Source organism: Poecilia reticulata, chromosome 7 (genome assembly GCF_904066995.2).
Source record: "Poecilia reticulata chromosome 7, P_reticulata-male-v2, whole genome shotgun sequence".
Taxonomy (NCBI): Eukaryota; Metazoa; Chordata; class Actinopteri; order Cyprinodontiformes; family Poeciliidae; genus Poecilia; species Poecilia reticulata.
The window spans coordinates 26,812,800-26,833,881 of NC_088836.1; the positions used below are offsets into that span (position 1 = coordinate 26,812,800).

The 21,082-nt window shown below is 38.4% G+C and overlaps 2 protein-coding genes across 4 annotated transcripts in view; both read right to left on the bottom strand.

The window, feature by feature from the left end:
- On the bottom strand, positions 1 to 8,268 carry tuba5 (tubulin alpha 5). The gene is made up of 5 exons (XM_008414416.3): positions 7,263 to 8,268; positions 5,470 to 5,695; positions 4,296 to 4,444; positions 2,305 to 2,985; positions 1 to 1,386 (listed from the first exon to the last, which is right to left on the bottom strand). The coding sequence occupies exons 1-5, from the start codon at positions 7,263 to 7,265 to the stop codon at positions 1,099 to 1,101; spliced, it is 1,347 nt and encodes a 448-aa protein (XP_008412638.1). The 5' UTR covers positions 7,266 to 8,268; the 3' UTR covers positions 1 to 1,098.
- A 95-nt stretch (positions 8,269 to 8,363) lies between these two features.
- Positions 8,364 to 21,082, bottom strand: part of klhl12 (kelch-like family member 12) — a 66,935-nt gene continuing 54,216 nt past the window's right edge. Inside the window, exons 1-12 of one of the 3 annotated variants that reach the window (XM_008414422.3) lie at positions 20,744 to 21,051; positions 18,929 to 19,155; positions 17,116 to 17,269; positions 16,420 to 16,637; positions 14,735 to 14,884; positions 14,503 to 14,617; positions 14,313 to 14,419; positions 13,189 to 13,384; positions 12,918 to 13,076; positions 11,845 to 11,943; positions 11,591 to 11,777; positions 8,364 to 9,173 (exon numbers count right to left, since the gene is read on the bottom strand). In XM_008414422.3, the coding sequence (XP_008412644.1) occupies positions 9,047 to 9,173; positions 11,591 to 11,777; positions 11,845 to 11,943; positions 12,918 to 13,076; positions 13,189 to 13,384; positions 14,313 to 14,419; positions 14,503 to 14,617; positions 14,735 to 14,884; positions 16,420 to 16,637; positions 17,116 to 17,269; positions 18,929 to 19,111 (1,695 nt within the window). In that variant the 5' untranslated portion in view covers positions 19,112 to 19,155; positions 20,744 to 21,051 and the 3' untranslated portion in view covers positions 8,364 to 9,046. Of the gene's footprint in view, positions 9,174 to 11,590; positions 11,778 to 11,844; positions 11,944 to 12,917; positions 13,077 to 13,188; positions 13,385 to 14,312; positions 14,420 to 14,502; positions 14,618 to 14,734; positions 14,885 to 16,419; positions 16,638 to 17,115; positions 17,270 to 18,928; positions 19,156 to 20,525; positions 21,052 to 21,082 lie in introns of those variants that run through there. The other 2 variants (XM_008414420.3, XM_008414421.3) reach the window with 2 other exon arrangements.

The following is a 21,082-nucleotide window of genomic DNA, read 5'->3' on the forward strand; positions in this document are numbered from 1 at the left end:
TGTCTAGAATGGTGCTTTTAAAATGGCAGCCACCAGATAGCGCTATGGTGCCTCATAAAGGCACCATAGCGCTATGGTGCCTCATAAAGCTAGAGGGAAACAGAAAAATTTTATATTTTTAATCACAAATTCTTAATAATATAAATAAATTATAAAATATAATCTAGTTTTAAATATTTAAAAACATAAGTTAATATCATTTATCTAAATGTTTCCCGTTCTCATCTTTCCGATTGGCTGCCAGTTAAACGTATCAAGCTGCTTTGCTCGTCGTTAAGCTAGCAAGCGCGAAATGGAAACGCCTGTCTGCAAAAACCGAAAGAACTCATTGCCAACTAAAATTAGAAAGTATGAGGCAGCATTTATGTTAAACGAATGTAATAGTTATAAAATGGGGAATATATATGAGAAAAGTTCATATTTCTTTAAATATTTTGTAGCAAAAGGGGTGACCCCTCCAGATGCTAATAGTGTTTATGGGGCTGTATTGAAATTTTTTGGAAACCCTTGATTTAGAAGAAAGAGTAAGACGGTATAAGGGGGATGTATTTTTAAATCTCCTTATCACAAGAGATACTGCTTTTGCATTAATTTCTTAGCTGTGGCAGTTAAGCGCTTCCATAAGAGTTTTTCCCCCTCATTAATAAATAAATTCATCATTTAAAATAACTTTTTGTATTCATTTAAGTTGAATTAGTCTAAAATTAAACTTGATTTAAATGTGATATAAAAGCAAAAAGAAGACATTTAAAAACAGAGGTGGTACATACTTTCCCCCTCAAAAAACAGATTTAATACGAAAGTAATGAGTAACAGTGTTGTAGGCTTTAAACTATGAAGTATCTTGTGTGGTTTTAGTTTACATTTTCTACAATTTTTAAAAAAGACAATAGTGGGATTAGAAGTAAATTATGTTAAGCAGCATCTCATTGTGTTCCTGCTAAACAAAATTAAATTTCAGTTCATTTCAAAGTACAATTAAAATCCGGTTTCACTTTGTGCCTTTTCAAACAACAGGCTTGGAAAAGTAATACTTTACAAGGGTCTAATACTTTCTATTTAGCTCCAACTTGGAAAATATTTAGAAATATCTGGATATTAAACTTCTTCATCTTCAGAGTCGGAGCTCATCCGACCCAGCTCTTCGTAATCTTTTTCCAAACAGGCCAGGTCTTCTCGGGCTTCGGCAAACTCCCCCTCCTCCATGCCTTCGCCCACGTACCAGTGAACAAACGCACGCTTGGCGTACATGAGGTCGAACTTGTGGTCGAGGCGGGACCAGGCCTCAGCGATGGCGGTGGTGTTGCTCAGCATGCACACCGCCCTCTGGACACTGGCCAGGTCTCCGCCGGGCACCGCAGTCGGAGGCTGGTAATTAATGCCCACCTGTGGACAGGAGGACAAAACTTACAAGAGATCTTGAGTCACATTTCTGATAAGGAAGGATATGTGGATGGCAGGACACATTGAAGGAAGGACAAGAATGGAAGGAAGGGGAGGAAGAATGACAAGGCAGCATTGGTGGTAGGACACAACTAAGGAACAGAGGTAGGACACAAGGAAGTTAGAGTGAAGAAAAGGAAGAATAACAAGGCGGTAATAAAGGAAGGACACAAGAAAGGAAGCAACAATGCAAGGAACGAATAAAAGTAGACCAGGAAGGAGTGAAGGTTGGACACAAGGAAGGAATAAATGTAGGAGACAACTAAGGAATGAAGGTAGACTACCTTCATTCCTTTTTTGCAACAAGGAAGATATTGTTCCTTGCAAGGAAAGAACAGGTAGGTCAAGGATGCAAGGACACAAGGAAGGAAGGCAGGAGAGTGAAGAAAAAGAAGAATGACAAGACAGTAATAGAGGTAAGAAACAAGGAAGGAAGGAAAGAAGGAATGAATCCAGAAAGGAAGGATATAGCAAAGAGAAGGAAGAATGATACAAAGCAGCAACAGAACTTGTGCCCTCCACAGGACACAAGGAAGGAAAACAACAACACAAGGAAGAAATGGATGGTGGACACAATGGTAAAAGGACAGAATTAAGAAAGGAAACAAGAAGAAAGGGAGGCTAGAATAAGAGGCCAGGCAGGCAAGACAGGAAAAACGTACAAGTAAATGAATGAAATAAAGAAATAAGGTGGGATGAAGGAAGCATAAAGCAAAAAATGAAGATAAGAAATGAAGGACACAAGGAAGAAAGGACATAAGAAGGAAGGACAGACAGAGATGAGACATGGAACAAAGTTGGGAAAGAAACAAATTTCCATACTTTTTGTTTTATTTCTAAGCTTAGTCCTATGGAGCTAACCTTAAAGCCAGTGGGGCACCAGTCAACAAACTGGATGGAGCGTCTGGTCTTTATATTAGCTATGGCGGCGTTCACATCCTTCGGGACAACGTCGCCTCTGTACAGCATGCAGCACGCCATGTACTTGCCGCGACGAGGGTCACACTTCACCATCTGATTGGTTGGTTCGAAGCAGGAGCTGGTGATCTCCGCCACGGTCAGCTGCTCATGGTAGGCCTTCTCAGCCGAGATGATGGGCGAGTAGGTAACCAGCGGGAAGTGGACGCGTGGAAACGGGACCAAGTTGGTCTGGAACTCCGTCAGGTCAACGTTGAGAGCGCCGTCGAAGCGAAGCGAGGCGGTGATTGAGGAAACGATCTGACCGATCAGCCTGTTGAGGTTGATGTAACCGGGAGTCTCGATGTCCATATTGCGGCGGCAGATGTCGTAAATTGCCTCGTTGTCCACCATGAAGGCACAGTCAGAGTGCTCCAAGGTGGTGTGGGTGGTCAGGATGGCGTTGTAGGGCTCCACCACCGCAGTGGAAACTTGGGGCGCTGGGTAGACGGCAAACTCCAGCTTGGATTTCTTGCCGTAGTCCAGTGAGAGACGCTCCATTAGGAGTGAGGTGAAGCCGGAGCCGGTGCCCCCTCCAAAGCTGTGAAAGACGAGGAAACCCTGCAGGCCTGTGCACTGATCCGTCTGAGAAGGTAGAGGCAGTAGGGAGCAAAATGTACAGCCAATCATTCAGGGGTATCAGTAGGTAAAATAAAAGACTTTAACTTTTTCACATTTTATCTTGTTGCAAACCTCAAGGTGCTTGCTTCCTTGAACAGGTTTGGATAGGTTTATGGGCTATAAAATACTTGTTCATTACATTGTTTGCTCTAAATTATTGTTAGGCTGCATTCACATTGCGGTCTGAAGTGACCCAATTCAGATTTTCTGTCACATTGGATTTTTTTTGCCTTGGCCGTTCGTTCTTCCAAATATATGTGCCCTGTATGTGATCTCCAGTGTGAACAGGCAAACGACTTGAAAGTGTCCAGCATGCGCAGTAGAGGGCGCAATAACGTCAGCGTTCTCTGTGTTTTGCCAGCCGCTATAAAAAGAAGTGCTCAGTGTTTGCAGAAGTAAACATGGATGCTAAGGGTGGAGGATAGCTTACACATTTGAAGTTGTTGACCAACCGGAGCAGCATATTAACAAATTAATCCTCAATACAGTCTGTCATGGTTGTTTTTCTTCCCGCAGAATAGTGATGTTTGTCGAGTATCAAATGGATGCAACCTGGATGTTAGGTCACTTGAGGTCATTTGAATTAGATTCGTATTGGATACCCAAGTGGCCTGGGTCGCAATAGAAAAGAATCCGACTTCTGTTGTTCAGACTGTCGCGAAAAGATCAGATACAGGTCGCATTATGTCAAAAAAAATCGGAATTGGGTCACTTCAGGCTGCAATGTGAACGCAGCCTATGATAGTAATTATGGTTACTATCTAATCTATTTTGAGCTTCTTTCAGAATGAGAATGAGCTTTTGATTCGAACTATATTGTCCATATATCAAAAAAACAAAACAGCCACTACTCTGATCAACAAAATTCAGATTTACTCTCACATAATTATTCCTCTTTTATCCACAGTTTTCACTCCACGCTGTTGTTGTTTTTTTTTTTTACTTTTAAGCAGTTATGAAGCAAAGTGGTGGAACCTTACACTGCTGCTGTGCAAGTTAACTCAGCAGGTTGTTGCTAGGTAACCATAGAATGAATGAGTTGCTAGGCAACCTCAGAGTGAGTGAGTTAGGTGATGCCACCAAGCTTCCTTAGCCGGCTAGAGCCTTTCCTCTGCCTACATCTTCCAGAATGCTGTGCAGTCCTTGAAAGGAGTTCAGTCAATATTCTGCATATTGAATATTCTCTCAAATGTATTATCTATTGATACTGATCATGTGTCTGTTACGAAGTATTGAAGTATTGTACAGCCCTACTCCCACATTTAATTACTGACCATTTTCCGGACACGCTCCATGACTCCATCGATGATCTCCTTCCCGACGGTGTAATGTCCTCGAGCGTAGTTGTTGGCCGCGTCCTCCTTTCCAGAGATCAGCTGCTCAGGATGGAAGAGCTCTCTGTACTTCCCGACCCTCACTTCGTCTGGAGAGAAAAATTAAATCCAGAACAGGCAGAATCTAACTGGTTGTCTGTTTTAGTCTTCATTTCAGCTGGCTGCTTTAACGATGGGTAAATGTCTGCCAAAAAAACTCAGAAATTTTCTACAAAAAAAAAATGCTGCCACAAAATCCAGTCCTCAAGGTTTTGTGTCTTGTTGTTTATTCAGATTTTATAGCAGAAACTTTTAAGCTCTCAAAATTTGTCTTTTTTCTTGACATATATAGGGTTGATGTTTTCACTTCAAAAACAATGTCTTAGCAAGTATTTTTGATCTGGTTTCTAATGAAAATATCTTAGTACACTTGAAATAAGACAGAACTAACTTATCTGTAATTTTTCAGCAAGATATAGGATATTATGGAAATATTTTAAGTAAATAATTACATAATATTGGTGAAACAGTACTAGTTTCATTGGGAGATTATCTCAATTATAAAATGTTATAAGTGAAATATTCTGCCTATAGAACTAGTACTTTTTCCATCAGTATAAAGAAAAAATTTATTCCAATATCTTGCTGAAAAGCTATTTATAAGCTAGTTTTGTTTTATTCCAAGTATACTAAGATATTTGCATTAGAAAATAGACAAAAGTCACTTATTTTGTGTTTTTGCAGTGTTGTATTATAGTTTCAATCAGTCATATTCACCTAAGGATGTGTACTTTTAACTGTATCCTGTTTTGCTTGTAAAGTAACAGACTGTGGCATTTTTGTGGGTCCCCAACAGCATCTCGCTTTGGGCCCCCACAAAGCTAGAAACGGCCCTGGTGAAGACATCAAATTTGGGCTTTTTGAGCTACTTCCCCTCAGATTGACTTTCAGCCAGCGAAATCAATTAATCAGATATTTTAGATGTTTATTTTACCAAGAACATTAAATAAACATAGTAATCTCTCAAAATGTGTTGTAGCAAAGAACTAAAACTTCAGGTGAGAAGACAGAAAAGAGGAAGGGAAAGAATTTAAAAATTAAAATGAGTTTAATACTTCCATAAAGATGTGCTCACCGATCACTGTGGGCTCCAGGTCGACGAAGAGCGCTCTGGGAACGTGACGACCAAAACTCCCAGTGTTGAAGAAAGTGTTGAACGGATCTTCACGGCAATTCGGAGCTACAGGACCGTCCAGGAAAACGCCATCAGGACCGACGCCGTGCTCCAGGCAGAACAGCTCCCAGCATGCATTTCCAGTCTGAACGCCTGCCTGGCCCACATGGATGGAGATGCACTCTCTCTGTGGAGGAAAATGTAAAGAAGATGAATGTTTCCGGCAGCAAAAGACAAAGAACAGAGACAAATCAGTCACTTCCAACACAAACATTAAAAAATAAGGATATTAAAGGGCAACTAATAACTGCTTCATAAGATGAGTAATATATAAAAATAAATAAAACCATGTGTAGTCCTGAGGAAACAAATATACTAAATATTAAATTAAGATAAAGAAAGGTACAATAATTAAAATGTTACAATTGTCAAAAGTATTTAATGTAAATTATTTTTATTTAAAGTAAATACTTATATAATTTAATGTAGATATAATTATTACAAATTTTTATTTTTATATATTAAAAAATCTAACAAAGGAAAATTATTTTAAATCATCATTTTCTTATTTATTTGAATTGTGTGGTTGGATTTAATTAAAATACGCACGCAAAGAAAATTTAAGCGGGCATTACTGAATATTTCTAAACAAAAATGTCAAATGTACCAAAGATTGTACAGAAGTAAGAGTATCACTACTTTAAAAAAATATTTTTGCTCAAGTAAAAGTAAAAAGTAGCCCTCCTAGAAATGACTCAATTAAGAGTAAAAAGTATTTCATAAAAAGGTCACAGATTTTATACTGCATTTAAAAATGTTAGATAAAAACAAAGTCTAAAATCATGTGCAAGTTCTAATATTTTAAAGACTGAAATGACAAACATATTATAAACTGTGACAACATTGTAAATTTAGGCAGAGTAGTACCTATAGTAGGTAGTGTGTGTGTGTGTGTGTGTGTGTTAGAACAGGGTTAACTACTTTTTGTGACAATATATAATACTTACTGGATCTTCTTGACCTTCAAATACATAATAGAAAATAAAATAAGAAAAACAAGCTTGTGTATAAACAAAAGGTCCCACTCGAGGTGTGTTTTCTTGTAAGGTGAATTTTGGTTAAAATATGTTTGTAGATGATGAAGTTACAGTGAGTAGAAACCTTATTCAAGTAAAAATAAAAAGTACTGCATTCTAAAACTCCTCCTAACTGAAATTGTTTTCAAAAAAGTTACTCAAGTAAATGCAACTGAGTAAATATAACTAGTTGCCACCTCTGATTGGCACTATATAAATAAACTGAATTGAATTAATTTTAAATGGGCCTTTTCGCTATTTATGTAAAAACATTTTTAAGTTATGAAAACAAATGGCATTCAGTAATTTGGATTACAGTAAAAAAAAAAAAAAAAAAGTTGAGCAGAGACCAGCTTTATTACAGCAGTCTGTTGTTTTTCCAGCAGTCGTGTTTCAACATGCTGAGAATTTGATGTCGTCTCTGCTGCAGGGAGAACATCCCATTAGATGATTTTTCACTGTTGAATGACATTTGTAAGATAAACAACCAGACTGAAAAGGATTAAAACGTAAAACAGTTTTCTCCCCAATCTTGCACATTCGCAAGTAAAGTGCAGTTTTGGCCTCATTATATTTTCAGATTCGATAAAATATGACATATTGCAACCAGGTAATTCAGTGAAAATAAACAGAAGAATGATGCATTAAAAAAAAACAAAAAACATTTTGTTTTCTTACCATATTGATTGATCCAGGTGATGAAAGAAAACTATTTTGCAGACAGTGAAATTCCCCTGTAACGTCCCGGGACGCGTCTCATCCGACTCGGCGCAGCGTTGTGCGTCGCTTTTTATTTTAGGCTTCAGGAGGAGGGGGCAGATGGATGGAGGGAGGGAACAACTCTAACGTTCCTTCAACATCATTCCACTTCTCACACACAACGTGCCGTCTTGGTCACGTCTTGCAGACGTCAGGAAAAATACGCAGAACTTCGCTTTTGTTCGAGGAAGTGTCTGAAATCTTCATTCATTACCAAACTTTGTGTCAGAAAAGCTTGATGGATGAGAATCAGAAAAAAACCCAAATGATATCTGGATTTAATGTAATAGTTTGGAGTTTTCGTTTATCTAAGCAGTTATAAAGAAATATGGAGTATTTACTTTTTTTTGTGCTTATATTAAAATGACAACGGGAAAAGAAAAAGAGTCATAGTTCTCAAGTTGTTGAATACTTAACCAGAAAAGCATTTTTACAGTTCATTGAAGACTTATCAGAGCTCAAAACATTAATTGTGGAGTACCACAAGGCTCAGTGTTGGGACCTAAGCTTTTTAATGAGGTTCCAACTTTAATAGGAACCTAATTAGTGTTGGGACATTTAATGTTTTAAACTCTACATTTAAACCTAAACGTTTTAATTTATATATTGATGAGACTGATGAAGTATCAGCTACGTTATTTGCTGCAACTTACTCGCCAAGTCCTTTGAAAAGAAAGTCATTGAGTATGTTTTGTTGAGCTTGACTAGACAGAAGAACAAAACCGTACGTCACAGCACTATGCTTGCAGGTTAAAAATAAAAAATTGATGTGAATTCAACCAAATTAAAATACTTGAGAACATTTCCTGACAGAGTCTCCTCAGAAACCCAACAAAAAACACTTAACATTGTAATTTAAAACAAGAAATATGAAGGGAATTTGTGCTAGGATGGTAAGGCAGTTAAAACACTGATTAACTGACTTTGTGAAATGCACTGACTGGTATAAAGCCGTTTTGAAATGTTATCTTATCTGATTCATTGCATGAATCAACAATGCAACATTTTGTCTCCCAAATCGACAATTTGTGAGAACTTTTATTTTGCTTTCCAGACAGTGACATTCAGGCTTTGTATCCTACACGTTTGTCTAAATTTTTAAAAAATTACATGCATCTGATATGTAAGACCTTGATCTCTCAACGTCGTCGAATTGGAGAAAAAAAAAAACCCCGAATCAAGTAGCACAGTTCAGTTGTTTTCTAAACCAATATTCATCTCAAAATATAACTTGATTGAAAGAAATAAACCTTCTGTGTTAAAGCGATTTCCATCTAAAAGTCCCATTTACATTATTGCGCACTGATGAGCATGCATATGCTGAATCAGTTCACTCCATAATAAGACAATGTAATATCAGTCAGATGGGAGGCAACATGTTTGATGCAGGTGAAAGTCATAAGGCAAATAGCAGCAGGAGTCTTAATCTGCTCCACAGTTTTTCTTTTGATGGGTAAAAATATATTGCACTTCTGAAAAAATAATCTCACATGTGACAACAGACACCATTGTAGACTCATGCAAGTGGCGATGGGCTCCTTGAAAGTGACGCAAAGTCTCAATCTCTGTAGCACAGTCCCAACCCTCCGCTTGCATATTCTGGCAACTTGGCATCCGTTCCTTCGTGGTTCTGTTAGTAGTGACATTTTAGAAAACGTCTAGCTGCCTGTCCTCCTGTGTTCGTCCTTCTTCTGGACCCAGGGTTACTTCTCTCGCAGAACGCAGACTCCCGCGTCGCACCGCTGGGTTGCCATGGAGGTGACGACCTCCCAGGAGTCGATAACCGGGTCGTAACATTCGATGCTGCTGAGAAGGGAGTTCCCGTCGTATCTAGGGGAGAAACAGACGGACTGAGTCTCCTGTATGCACTTATACTTTGTTTCTGTTTTGAGTTATTTTTTTACCCTACTTCATGTTGTGATTTCTTGATTTTAAATGTCAGGCAGTAACAGCTCTGCATGTAGTAAATGAACACACTGAAAAATGTGATTAAGTACAATTTATTTAAAATTTAACAGTGAGGCAATAATTTTCTTTATTGGTTTGGATATCGTTTAACTTAATAAATTAAATTCCCATTTGAAAACTGATTTTGTAGGTACCGTATTTTCCGCACTATAAGGCGCACCTAAAAACCTTCAATTTCCTCAAAAGCCGACAGTGCGCCTTATAATCCGGTGCACCTTATATATGGACCAATATTGAGCCACAACAGGTCTAGCAACTACGGTAAGCAGCCGCCGACTTCATTTTCCTCCGTAGAAGAAGAAGTACGCGGTGCATGCTGGGATAGCTGTCAGAGCGCTGGTTTGTTAATAAAGTTTGATAATACATTTAAAGCCGGGGAGGGGGGCAGGAGGGAGGCTGCGGCGGTGTGCCTGTTGGTCTGTGTTACCCAGAAAGTAGTTGGGCACAATATCGCAACACCAACGCCGTGAGTGAAACAATGATTGGGGCAGCCAACTATATAAAGTACTCGGGGACCACTTCTTTACAATGTGGATGTGTAATAATAGAGTACGGAACAAATTGGCAACCCAAACTGAAGCGTCTATTCTATGCGCCTTATATATGAAAAAAGTTTTAAAATAGGCCATTCATTGATGGTGTGCCTTATAATCCGGTACTCCTTATAGTGCGGAAAATATGGTAAATCTTTGTTACGTAATTGTAATATTTCTGTTTAAATGTAACTTATGCTTCCTTGAACAGGTTAAGATCAACCTATGGGCTAAATAAAACATGTTAATGCACAAAATAATTCTTAGATAATGAGATTTCATTGTCTCAGAATGAGGTGTTTCTAAGCTGCCGGTTGCTAGGAGTCGGGCTGGGCTCAGGTTGGGTTGCTAGGTAACGGTGCAGTGCCCGTCCGTTGTCACTTAAGAAGAGTTTTTTGAAACGGCTCACTTTCCAGGCACCAAAAAACATTGAATAATTGCCAAACAAATGGCTGGGTGTTTATGGAAACAGTAGAGACCCAAATAGAAGAACAAAACTGTGTAAAATGTAGGATGTAATATTTATTTATTTTTTTAACAGTTGAAACTAGAATAAAAATACACAAGTAATTTTCTTCTCACTGTCTCTTGTTTTAAGCCAGTTACAATGACCAAAATTATGTCTATTTCCTAATGATAAAATAATAAATTTTATTTATTGTCTTCAAAATCAGAAGCTTACATACATTTCCTCAGTATTTGTCTGCATTGCTTTGTTCCATTAAAGACACTGTATCATAATTGAGAAAAAAATAGGACAGACCTAAAATACATGTAAAAGTACATAAATTACAGTTTAGGCCTTCTTTGTTCAATAAACCTCTAATAAAACACAGAAAGACTAAATAGTGAAGAAAACCCATTTATTGTTAAACCATTGTGAAGTTCTGCTTGGAGGAGGTGTGTTTCTTTAAGTACTGTTGACAAATGGGATGTAAAGACTTTGAGCTTCATGGTTGTGAAAGCTTATATGGTGCAAAAAATACAACATATACCACCCAGCGTGACTCTGCTCTGTGATTCTGACAAACGAATGTCAGAATAATGTGGAGATGTTAGTTGATGCTTTCAGTGTTGGCGCCTTGCAGCTGACAGCAAAATTAATGTTGGGAGTCTTTTACATCCAAGCAGGAACAAAGTCAGTCTGAGCAAAAGTTATCTGATGAAATAAACCACTGCCACAACGTAATTTATATAACCTCCCCTCGCACTAACAATAATAAAAAACACATTGGATTTACTAAAACAAAAAACATTACTAATAAGCAGTGATGGGAACAGCTAACTAAAAAGTTAGCTGCGATAACCCTAAAGCGCTAATAATAAACAGCTAAAATACCTTTAGCTAGTATTTAGCATCCACTGAATACCAGCACAGTATTCAGTGGATGCTAAAGCTAAAGCGCTAACTTCAATTCAAATTGTATTCCCTTGAAGGCAACAACCCTCACACTCCAGGGTACTTTTTTTTACATACTTGTTCTATAATGCCTAATATATTGCATATATATATTTTGTTTCTGCACAATTCTTGTTTGAAATAAAGTTATTGGAAAAAAAGAGAGACAAAATAATAGGAAATAGAACTGCTATGCTAGCAGTCTTCACGCACTTCAAAATAAGAGCATGAATATAAACAGAACTACTTGAAGAATTCAGATATTGAACTTTATTCAACTGATACTAAATTAGCGTTTTAGAATTTAAACAGAAAAATGTACTTATGGGAAGGACGTTTAATCTCACCCGGCGATGGCGTAGAGTCGTCCTCTGAGGACAGTAGCTCCTACGTAACACCGTGGCGTCGTCATGCTCGCCACAGTGGTCCAGTAGTCTGTCCTGATGTTGTAAACCTCCACCGAGTCGAGGTGTGAAACGCCATCAAACCCTCCCACGACATAAATGTGGTCGTTAAGTAGCGCCACACCAGCCCCTGAAGACAATTTGGATGTGTCAGATGAGGAGTAAAATTCATGTCTTAATCTGTTTTCTTAACTCACCTGACCGCTTCGTGGCCATGGGTGTCACACTGGTCCAGTGACCCGTGTGTGGGTCGTATCTTTCCACTGAGTTCAGGATATTTAGGCCGTCATAACCGCCTGGAAGGAGGAAAGCTGTTTAGATTAATGTGATCTGTTAACTGGTTGTATTTATAGTAACGTTTCATGTTTCTAAAGCTGTATTGTCTGTACTTTTTTTCATTTTCTCATATATTAAAATTGATTTATTTTCACTCCAGTTCTACAGCTTTGCAGCTGTTAACAATGGACTGCTGCAGAGTCAATCAAATAATGCATGATTGTTTGTCGCTGCATGTTTGTCCAGGAGTGAATGCCGCAAGTTGATGACTTGGTGCAATCTGCTGAGTTTCCTTAGATAGAAAACATTTTAACCAATTTGAATAATAAACTCAACATGACTGTCTTTTTTTTTTACATAAATGGGATCAGTTGATATGTGTGTATATGGTTTGGAATTTGTCTGTATGATTGGATTAAATTGACTCTTTTTGCTTTGTAAAGTGCCTTGAGATGACATTTGTTGCAAATTGACAGAATATAAACAGAAGAAAAGTCCAAAGTGTCTACAGACATATTCAGCACAGAACAGGACTATCACTGAATCGTAAGTCAACAACAAAACACTTGTCTTTTCCAGCAGCCATTGCATAGGCGCATACAGTGGTAAAACCAGCTAACCAAACATGCTGGAGCTCCGCTTCGGTTGCTAAGTAACAGGCTGGACTCGGCCGGGGCTGCTAGGTGAAGGGCAGTGCCTGCTTATTTGTGGTATTACATTTTGGAGGCTTTTTTAAATGGCTCATTTTCCAAAGACAGTGTGGGTGTTTCAAATTTTTTTAAGTGCATGGGTTGTTTTTAGAAGCATTAAAGACCCAAATGGAGGTGCAAAAATGTGCAAAATGTGAATTTTGCACAATAGATTCCGCTTTAAAAACTAAATAAAAACACAGAGAAAAACCACATTTTTCTCTGAACCATCTAAATATAGTTCAGGTTCTGAGACAAATAGACAAACAACTGTGTTGTAAGAATACATTTTATGAACACCATACCTAGACAGTAGATCAGCCCACTGGCCACCACCAGGCCAGCTCCTTCTCTAGCAGTCTGCATATCTCCCAGCATGCTCCACTGGTCGATATTGGGGTCGTATCGCTCCATGCTGGTGTGCCGTCGGCTGCCATCGAAGCCACCGGCAACATAGATCATATCTGTTGAAAGATAATTAATATAACTGCTGAGTAAATAAATTATTGATTTTTTATTCCTGAAGCAGATTCTTCAAAGAATTATCTTGATGGTAAACCACCTGAAAATATTTACCTCCCAGGGTCGTGGCCCCAGCGAGGCCGCGGCGTACATTCATGGTGGCGACGGTGTACCAAACGCCGTCTTCGTCTGCGGTGTAGTCCAGGCACTCCACCGAGCTGAGCCTGGACCGGCCGTCATAGCCTCCGATCACGTAAACTCGATCGTGTAGCGACACAGTGGCAACGTAGCGCCTTTTACGGGCGATATTCTGGTTTGGATACACAAGTTATCGATTAATGAGTTGATCTAAAGTTGATTGGGTTAATCGACCAACTTACAATTAATTGATAAGTGGACATTTTCTTAAACATTTGAGTTTTCTCTTGTATCAAGAAGGCTGACCAAGTTTGTATAACATGAAGGGCTAAATTTTTCATAATATGCTGAATTAAAAAAACCTCAAAATTTAAGACTATGTTGAATCAGCTGTATTAAATACTAACTGAATAAATGGAAAACTATGCTTTTTCCACATTAAATTTAGACGTATTTAAAGCATAACAAAACTGAAACTTCTTAGGTTGCTGAATAGAAAAATAAAAGATGAAAAGAATAAAATATGTCAAACACTTAATCCCTCAACAGAAAAATTTTCATATAGAAGTACAGCCTGTAGCGGATCTGATGTTAAAACTGCTTAGTGAAGTTCATTAACTCACGACAGTCTTCAAAATTAACCATGTTTATTGGCAGCATGAATTTTTCTGCGATATTTTCTGTTTTCTAAAGAGTCTCATGAAGAGGATGGTCATGGCTGTCAATAATTTTCTTGATCTTATGAAGAATTCTACTTTGCATCGTCATCTCCAGAGGTTCCACAGTCGTCCCCAGAACAGAACCAGAACAGAACCAGCCTTCTTTATCAGGCTGTTGAGCCTTTTTAGGTCCCTGGCTCTGATGCTGATGCCCCTACAGATGACGCTCTCAACAAACAGACTTATAGAAGATCTGCAGCATCTTGGTAAAAAGCTTGAAGGATCTGAGCTTCCTCAAGAAGTACAGCTTGCTCTGTCCCTTCTGATAGATGGCTTCAATAAACCGCTAATAAACCATTAATCATAAGTCGACTAATTGTTTACATCCCCCCTCCCGAGAATTAAAACATCAAGCTGCTTCTTCAAAATATTTACACTCACAGGCAGAAAGCTCCATTCCTGGGTTTTGGGATCATATTTCTCGACTACATCTATTGGCGACTGCTGGCTGCCGAAGCCACCTATAACCAGCAGGACTTCTTTGGCACCTAAGAATGAACAGTGTGATTAAAATGCTTGAAAATCAGAGACGTGCACTTAAACAAATTGCAGCTGAAAGCAGGGCTCCTACCTAATCTGGCTTGTGTGCGAGGACCCTGCATCTCACTCCTCAGCTCCGGTCTTAAGTGGAATTTTTTGGCCTCATCAACGAGGTCTCGACAAGGCAGGCTACATCGAATGAGAGGCTAAAACATGTGAAAACCTGTTTAATTATGGTGTGATAAATGCTTCAGCAGGAGATCTTTCATCTGACGCTGGGCGCCTGATTACACAACGACCTGTTTGCGGGTCGCCTGGCTCACCTCAGCATCAATGACATCTGTAATGTAGCGGGGGGTAAGGAGCGGCATGCGGACAAACTCCAGCATGTCTGGGAGGTAGGGCTCTCGCTCTTTCCTGTTGTGTTTCACCCAGTTCAACACGGCCTCAAACACAGGCTCCTCTGAATCCACCTGGACACAAACCACAGCAGAACATTTTAAAGGAAGAGACGCAGACAATGTTTAGAGAGACTGTTCAACCGCAAGGAGCTGAATGTTGAGTAATTTTTCATAAAATCGAAATGCAGTCACTTAAACATAATTTAACAAGGCAAAGAGGCAAAGTTTGTTAAAGGTGACCCATTATGCTTCCTTAAACAGGTTAGGATTGTTCTATGAACTATTACATTTTTGCACAAAATCCTTCCTAGATAATTAGATTTTAGTCTGCTCTTTTATGGCCTCTTGCCACTTTAAATCTACATAAGCTGCTGCTGGCCATGCCCCCCCCCTCTCCCCCCCTAACTCAACGTTTACACTCGCATGTGAAAATGGCTGCAAACAAATGCACAATTATACAACCATACATCTTTGAAAAGCGTTAGAAGAGCCTCCTGCACAACCAACAGGAATGCAGCGAGTGGTTTCTGGATGGTAAGTCAACAACAAAACACTTGTCTTTTCCAGCAGCCATTGTACAGCATATATAGCAGTAAAACCAGCTGACCAAACGTGCTGCAACTTTGCGTGAGTTGCTAGGTAACGGTGCACTGCTCCTTGTGACTTAATACTAGTGAGGATTTTGAAGCAGCTCATTTTCCAGGCTCCAAAACGTTATTACGAGAAAAACAGCTGTGGGTTTGGGCTGTTTTAAAAACAGTTGAGACCCAAACCAGAGTACAAAATGTGCAAAATTTATCATTTGTGTCAACATAAGGTTGAAACAGAGAGACAATCAGCTTGTGTCTTTACCTCAAGAATTTTTTCCACATTTTGTCACATTGCAACCACAAACTATTTGTTTATGTCATATTCACACGTTGCTCATGGCAGCCAACTGTTACGTTAAGGTCTAATTTTTTCCTCTTTCTCTAAAATCTTTATATGAAGCAGATTTTCTCTCTCACACAGGTTGTCTGTAGATCTTCCGGACTGCCGTAATTTAAATCATTTTCTTGCACCAAGCGAAGCACGATCTGCTCATGTAACAGTGCAATCAGCCAAAGGTGAAACAAGCCCTAAAATCCTCAAAGATGACAGAGTCCGCTTTGACTGAGTGCAAATTATCCGTGACTGCCTTTCACATGTGTAGTCTAGTTTTCTCTTAAAAACAACAAAAATCCCAGGAAAGATAATTCGACACAATTGATGATCTATAAATCATCCTGTGGTAATAACTGTGTTTTCACAAAACAAGGCATGTGGTTGGGAAACAGGAATTTCCTGAGCACAAAGGCAAACTTTAATCAGGTTCAGTTCTCTGCAATTTCATTGTCAGGCCAATCCACAAATCCAAAGATGGCGGGTGGATGGCAGGAGGGGAGGTGGGTAGTGGTGAGATTAAAGCGAGTTGATACTTGTTGTTCACTTTTCCTGCACAGGTTTTTGACAGATAGTAAAAAAGCTGCAAAAATCAGGCTAAATTTGCACTTCTTCAACAATATTAGTGCAGGTTTTTAACACTTAAAGCCCAGCAGAACAGAAACCTGCTACTGAAGCTGTCCTACCTGGATTTCATCGCACTTTATGAGCTTCTCAACTTCTGTCTGGCTCAGGAGCATGAACTCCTCGTGCTGAACCACCTCGGAGAAATGCTTCTGGGAAAAGAGCTCGGCGGCCTGCATCAGGTCGAGGCAGTTGTGAGTTTCGGCGAAGTCCCGAATCCCCAGGCAGTTTGACGGATCGAGCTGAGACTCTAGGAAGTCGCAGCACGCCCTTTTCACTCCTGAGCAAAACACAAATATGTTTGCAAATAAACACGCGTCATTACAGATTTCTGCTACGGCTGAAACGATTAATCGATTAGTGAAATAATCGTCAACAAATTTAGTAACTGATTAATCGTTAAATGACGTATAACATTTCTTTTTAAAGCCGTTTGGTGAAAAGAAAAACAGTAAACAAGCAGAAACTGTAAAAAATAAATACATTTTGCAATTAAGATAAAAACACCTTTATCTATAAAAATGTTTTATTCAAAACTCCTCAAGTCGTATCGCTTTAACTTTACTAAAGTATTATTGCATTGTTTTCAAATAAAAAAAAGGAATTGGATTGTTTGAATGTTTTAATGTATTTATGATACTTTATAAAAAAGTCTTAAGTGGCTAAGTTAAAAATCTGTAGAATAATCGTATAGATTAATCTGGATCAAATAAACTTTTACATTAAAGGGGAACAATCATCCATGAACAGAAAGGTACCTTTAAGCTGAAGCAGACATGCTGCAGGCAGCAGCTCCTGCACGTTTTCCACTGTGACGAGCACCGTCTCTGTGTACACAAAGTCCAGCAGGATCTCCATTGTTGATGCTGTGAGTCCCTGGATGTCGACAAAAGATTTCCCCTTTTCTGCAAGCTGCAGGTTTACAATGAGATATAACATTAGGAGGTTAGTTTAACTTATTACCAAAAGACCCACATGCACCTGAAAGCTCAGTAATATAAATCCAACCCCATTAACATTTGATTAAATGTATCTTGGATGTTGACTTCATGCATTTTATGGCCATGATCAAGCTTCTGCCACATTTTACCAGGTTACCCAGAATTGGTAGAATTTGTCTTTTAAGTATAATTTTCAAATGTTTAGTTTCGTCGAGTTCATGATTTTCCAAAAGCTTTATGCCAGCTTGTGTAGAAACCTATTATACACAAACTCATATTTCTTATCATGACTTAAATGTGATTAAAATGATTACTCAAAAGTGAATAAAATGTGTAGTTTGATAAATTACAGTTTAAAAACTCTCATGTAAAAGGATTTTAAATATTGGAAACTATACTAAGGCAAACTTGCATATTTATTTATTAGATAGTTAACGAGGTTTTGGAGTGTAGGAGTTGGAGTGGAAACACAGTTTAATGACCTCACTCAGATTATTTTAGTCTGTATTGTTTTTGTGGACAATTTATAGTTTTTATTTTTGAAGTAAACAGTCAAACCTTAAGAAGATTCCGGCTGTTTTTTCTTTTTGTGATCAAGCAGATTGCAAGAGGAGAGCATCAAACTCATAGCTTCACTGATTAGGAACAAACAGCTTGGTTTATATTTTCTACTGTGACTTTTAATGTTTGTTTGGGATCGTTATCCTTGTTGAATATCCTTTTAACTTTGTCTGAGAAAATTAAGAGAGAAGCATAAGAAACAAGCCGGGAACCACCAAGCCTGAACCGCAGGAGCAACACTGACATCGTCATCAATGAAGGAAATATTGAATTTCTGAACAAGAAAACGGGTCCAGTTACATATGTGAGACATTTAAGTTTGACTGAAATGCAAAGCCACCAACATGAAGAAGAAAAAATACCTCCTGAGAGATTTTAGGGTCAAACTAGACAAAAATGTATAAATTTCACTGCACTGATAAAAGTATCCTTGGAGGCGTCAAGAGGAAGTATTGAAAAAAAAGAAATCAGTTCCAACTTTAAAACATGGGGATGGCAGCATCATGCTATGGGGCTGTGTCACTGACAGTTGAACTGGTGAATTCCAGAAACTAAGTGGAATAATGAAGGAAGTCTATCAACAAAACATTTATCGTAAATTAACCTTCTAAGCCACCCTAGCTAAAAACAGTAAAAGTTTTTCATTTGTTTCTGAAAGGAAATCAAACTTCATTTACATAAAAATAAAAAATAAAATCAGAAGTTATTTATACTGTTCTCAATAATCATTAAAAAAATATTTATTGGCTTCATGGCAACCGAACCCTTAGACTGTTCAGACTGCAAACACTCAACTATCCGGTTATGCGATTTAGTGACACAAATCTGATCTTTGTTTTGATTAAAATCAAATATGCAATACAAAAACAATCAAACTGATCAACGAGTCTTTACAGGCAAAACAACATGGACATCTTTACAAAGCACATTGTGAGTAACGATGCTCTCTCACACTCCATTTTGTTTAAAGTTATCATAACTTTTCTCTCCAGTTTTGCCTAGCTGATGCGCGTCCGGCAGCGAAGTGAGTGCCGTCGTCTTTCTTTGTAACATAGAAATTTTTTTTTACCTCGCTGGTGAACATGGCACAGAAATAGTCGCTGCAGGCGGCCAAGACGATCCGGTGAGCCGGGAAGTCGGTGCTGTCCACCCTCAGAGTGATGTCACAGAGCGTGTTGCTCTTGCGTAGAGAGTTCATTGCATTGAGGATGGACTTGGCGTGGGAATTCGTCATGATGTCTTTGGGAGCCATGCTGCCACCGGAATCCGTCAACGATCTCAAACTACCACAGGAATCTGAAAGAAAACCAAAGGAAAAGTTTCAGAAAAGACGAATTAAAACTGAACACAACCGGTTTAACATCCCCGGGTTTTCCTTTAGAGACTTTTAACCTGTGATATTCATACATATTCATTCTTTAGTGAATGCAATAACTGATTTTTGCCGTTTTTGAGCTATTCGTACTGTTAGACCTGCATGATATTCAAAAATTTTTACAATATCAGTTGCCAAACATGCCTATTTTATTCTTGCCTTTCTTTATCATCTGTGCTTTTAGCATTTGAGTTTGGTGACAGCACTCTGTCCACTTGGCTAAATATTACATTAGCATGAAAAATGCTAAAATTAGATTAATCTAAAAATGTTCTAGTTTTTTCTAGCAAATTTTAAACTTTTCAAACTCAGAAATGTTTTTTTTTTCCCAGAACATTTTTGAAGTTAATCTGTTTTTTTGTAAAGCATTTTTTTTTACTTTTAGATCTCAAAAATTATCTTTCTTTTTCATTATATTTTTAAGAAAATTTCTGAGTTTTTAAGAGGAAATGTATTCTTTATTTTTGTCTGTTTACAACACCTGATTCCTAGTTCAGAAAACCTGGAGTCACTGAGTTACAGCCGGTTCTCTGAAAAGACAGAGATTGAATGTTTAGATTAGTATTACTAATATTTTAGGACATTTTTTTTTTCTTTGCACAACCCAAACTGCAAAAATTAAATTAAAAACGTTAATTTACACAACCAAAACTACCTCTTGGTATTAAACTAGTAATATTTAAGTTATTATACCTAGACACACATTGATGCACATTCAATAAAGTGAATTCATCAGCTTACATTGCACAAAAGGTGTATTATAAATAAAAAATAAATCAAACAAAAGCAGTAAGAGAATAACAAAGATTTGCCATATCAGGAATGGAGTCAAGGCCAGTTCTTCCAAAACAAAGACCAAGAAAAAAATCAGCTTGAGATCAGACTTGAGCCCTCCATCCCTGCTTTGAATACATTAGCCAACAATTATTGCACTCAAAACAGTTATTTTTGAAATATTAATGTTGCACACTTATACTGCAATGATGACAATGTAGTCGCAATATATTGTGCAGCCCTATATCTGATATTACATTTGCAGAGGAAAATCCAACCAATTTGAAAACATAGAAATTATGTTTATACCAGTAAAGAGAATTGTTAGGAGTGACAATTGTACTTACACAAAATAAGACTGTTTAGTATCCAAAATACCTTTAAAAAAACTACAAAATCAAACTTATCTACAAAAATATATAGAGGATGGACTTCCTACTCATAATTCCTCTAGTGAAAAACTATAAAGATTTTTTTCACTCCTTTTTGCATGTGGGTTTGTTGAGATACAACTTACCGTTTAAAGATCTGAACACTTTTTCCACCACTGGGAGGCAATAACTATAGCTACACATGAGCTAACAGTCTGCAGCAGTCAACGACAGCTGACGGCTAACGCCAACGCCAGACAACAAACTCAGGAAAGCACAGCGATATGAAGCGGGCTGCACGGCCCAGGAAGACAACACAAGAAGCGACACACACAGAACAACTTGGCAAGAATTTGCATAATACCTGTCGCGGCAGTAAGGCAGATTCAAAGCGCCTAAGCTAAGTTGCTTTGCTAGCTAACGGTAGTAGCACCAAAGTCCCCCCCCCCCCCAGCTCTTGAACGCTGTCAAATTAGTCTAATCTGTCATGGCCCCTGCCAACTCACACCATGTTCGGCCTCGGCGGGGACGTAAACGTCTACAATTTCAGATTAAACTCATATTATTTCGGACACGATCTTTATATAGAAACTAAGCTGCAGCAGGTCACAGTTCGACCACCAGAAGAAACAGCAGCAGCAACGACTCCTCAGATGGGACGTAAACAGACATAGAGATTGAAGAATAGACGTCGCATGAGCGT

What these genes read in the sequence shown, in the direction of transcription:
- tuba5 (XM_008414416.3), bottom strand. An exon ending in CCTGGAGCCCACAGTGATCG is followed by an intron (nt 4,445 to 5,469) that starts GTGAGCACATCT and finishes TTTTCTCTCCAG; the next exon opens with ACGAAGTGAGGGTCGGGAAG. An exon ending in GGTGCCCCACTGGCTTTAAG is followed by an intron (nt 1,387 to 2,304) that starts GTTAGCTCCATA and finishes TCCTGTCCACAG; the next exon opens with GTGGGCATTAATTACCAGCC.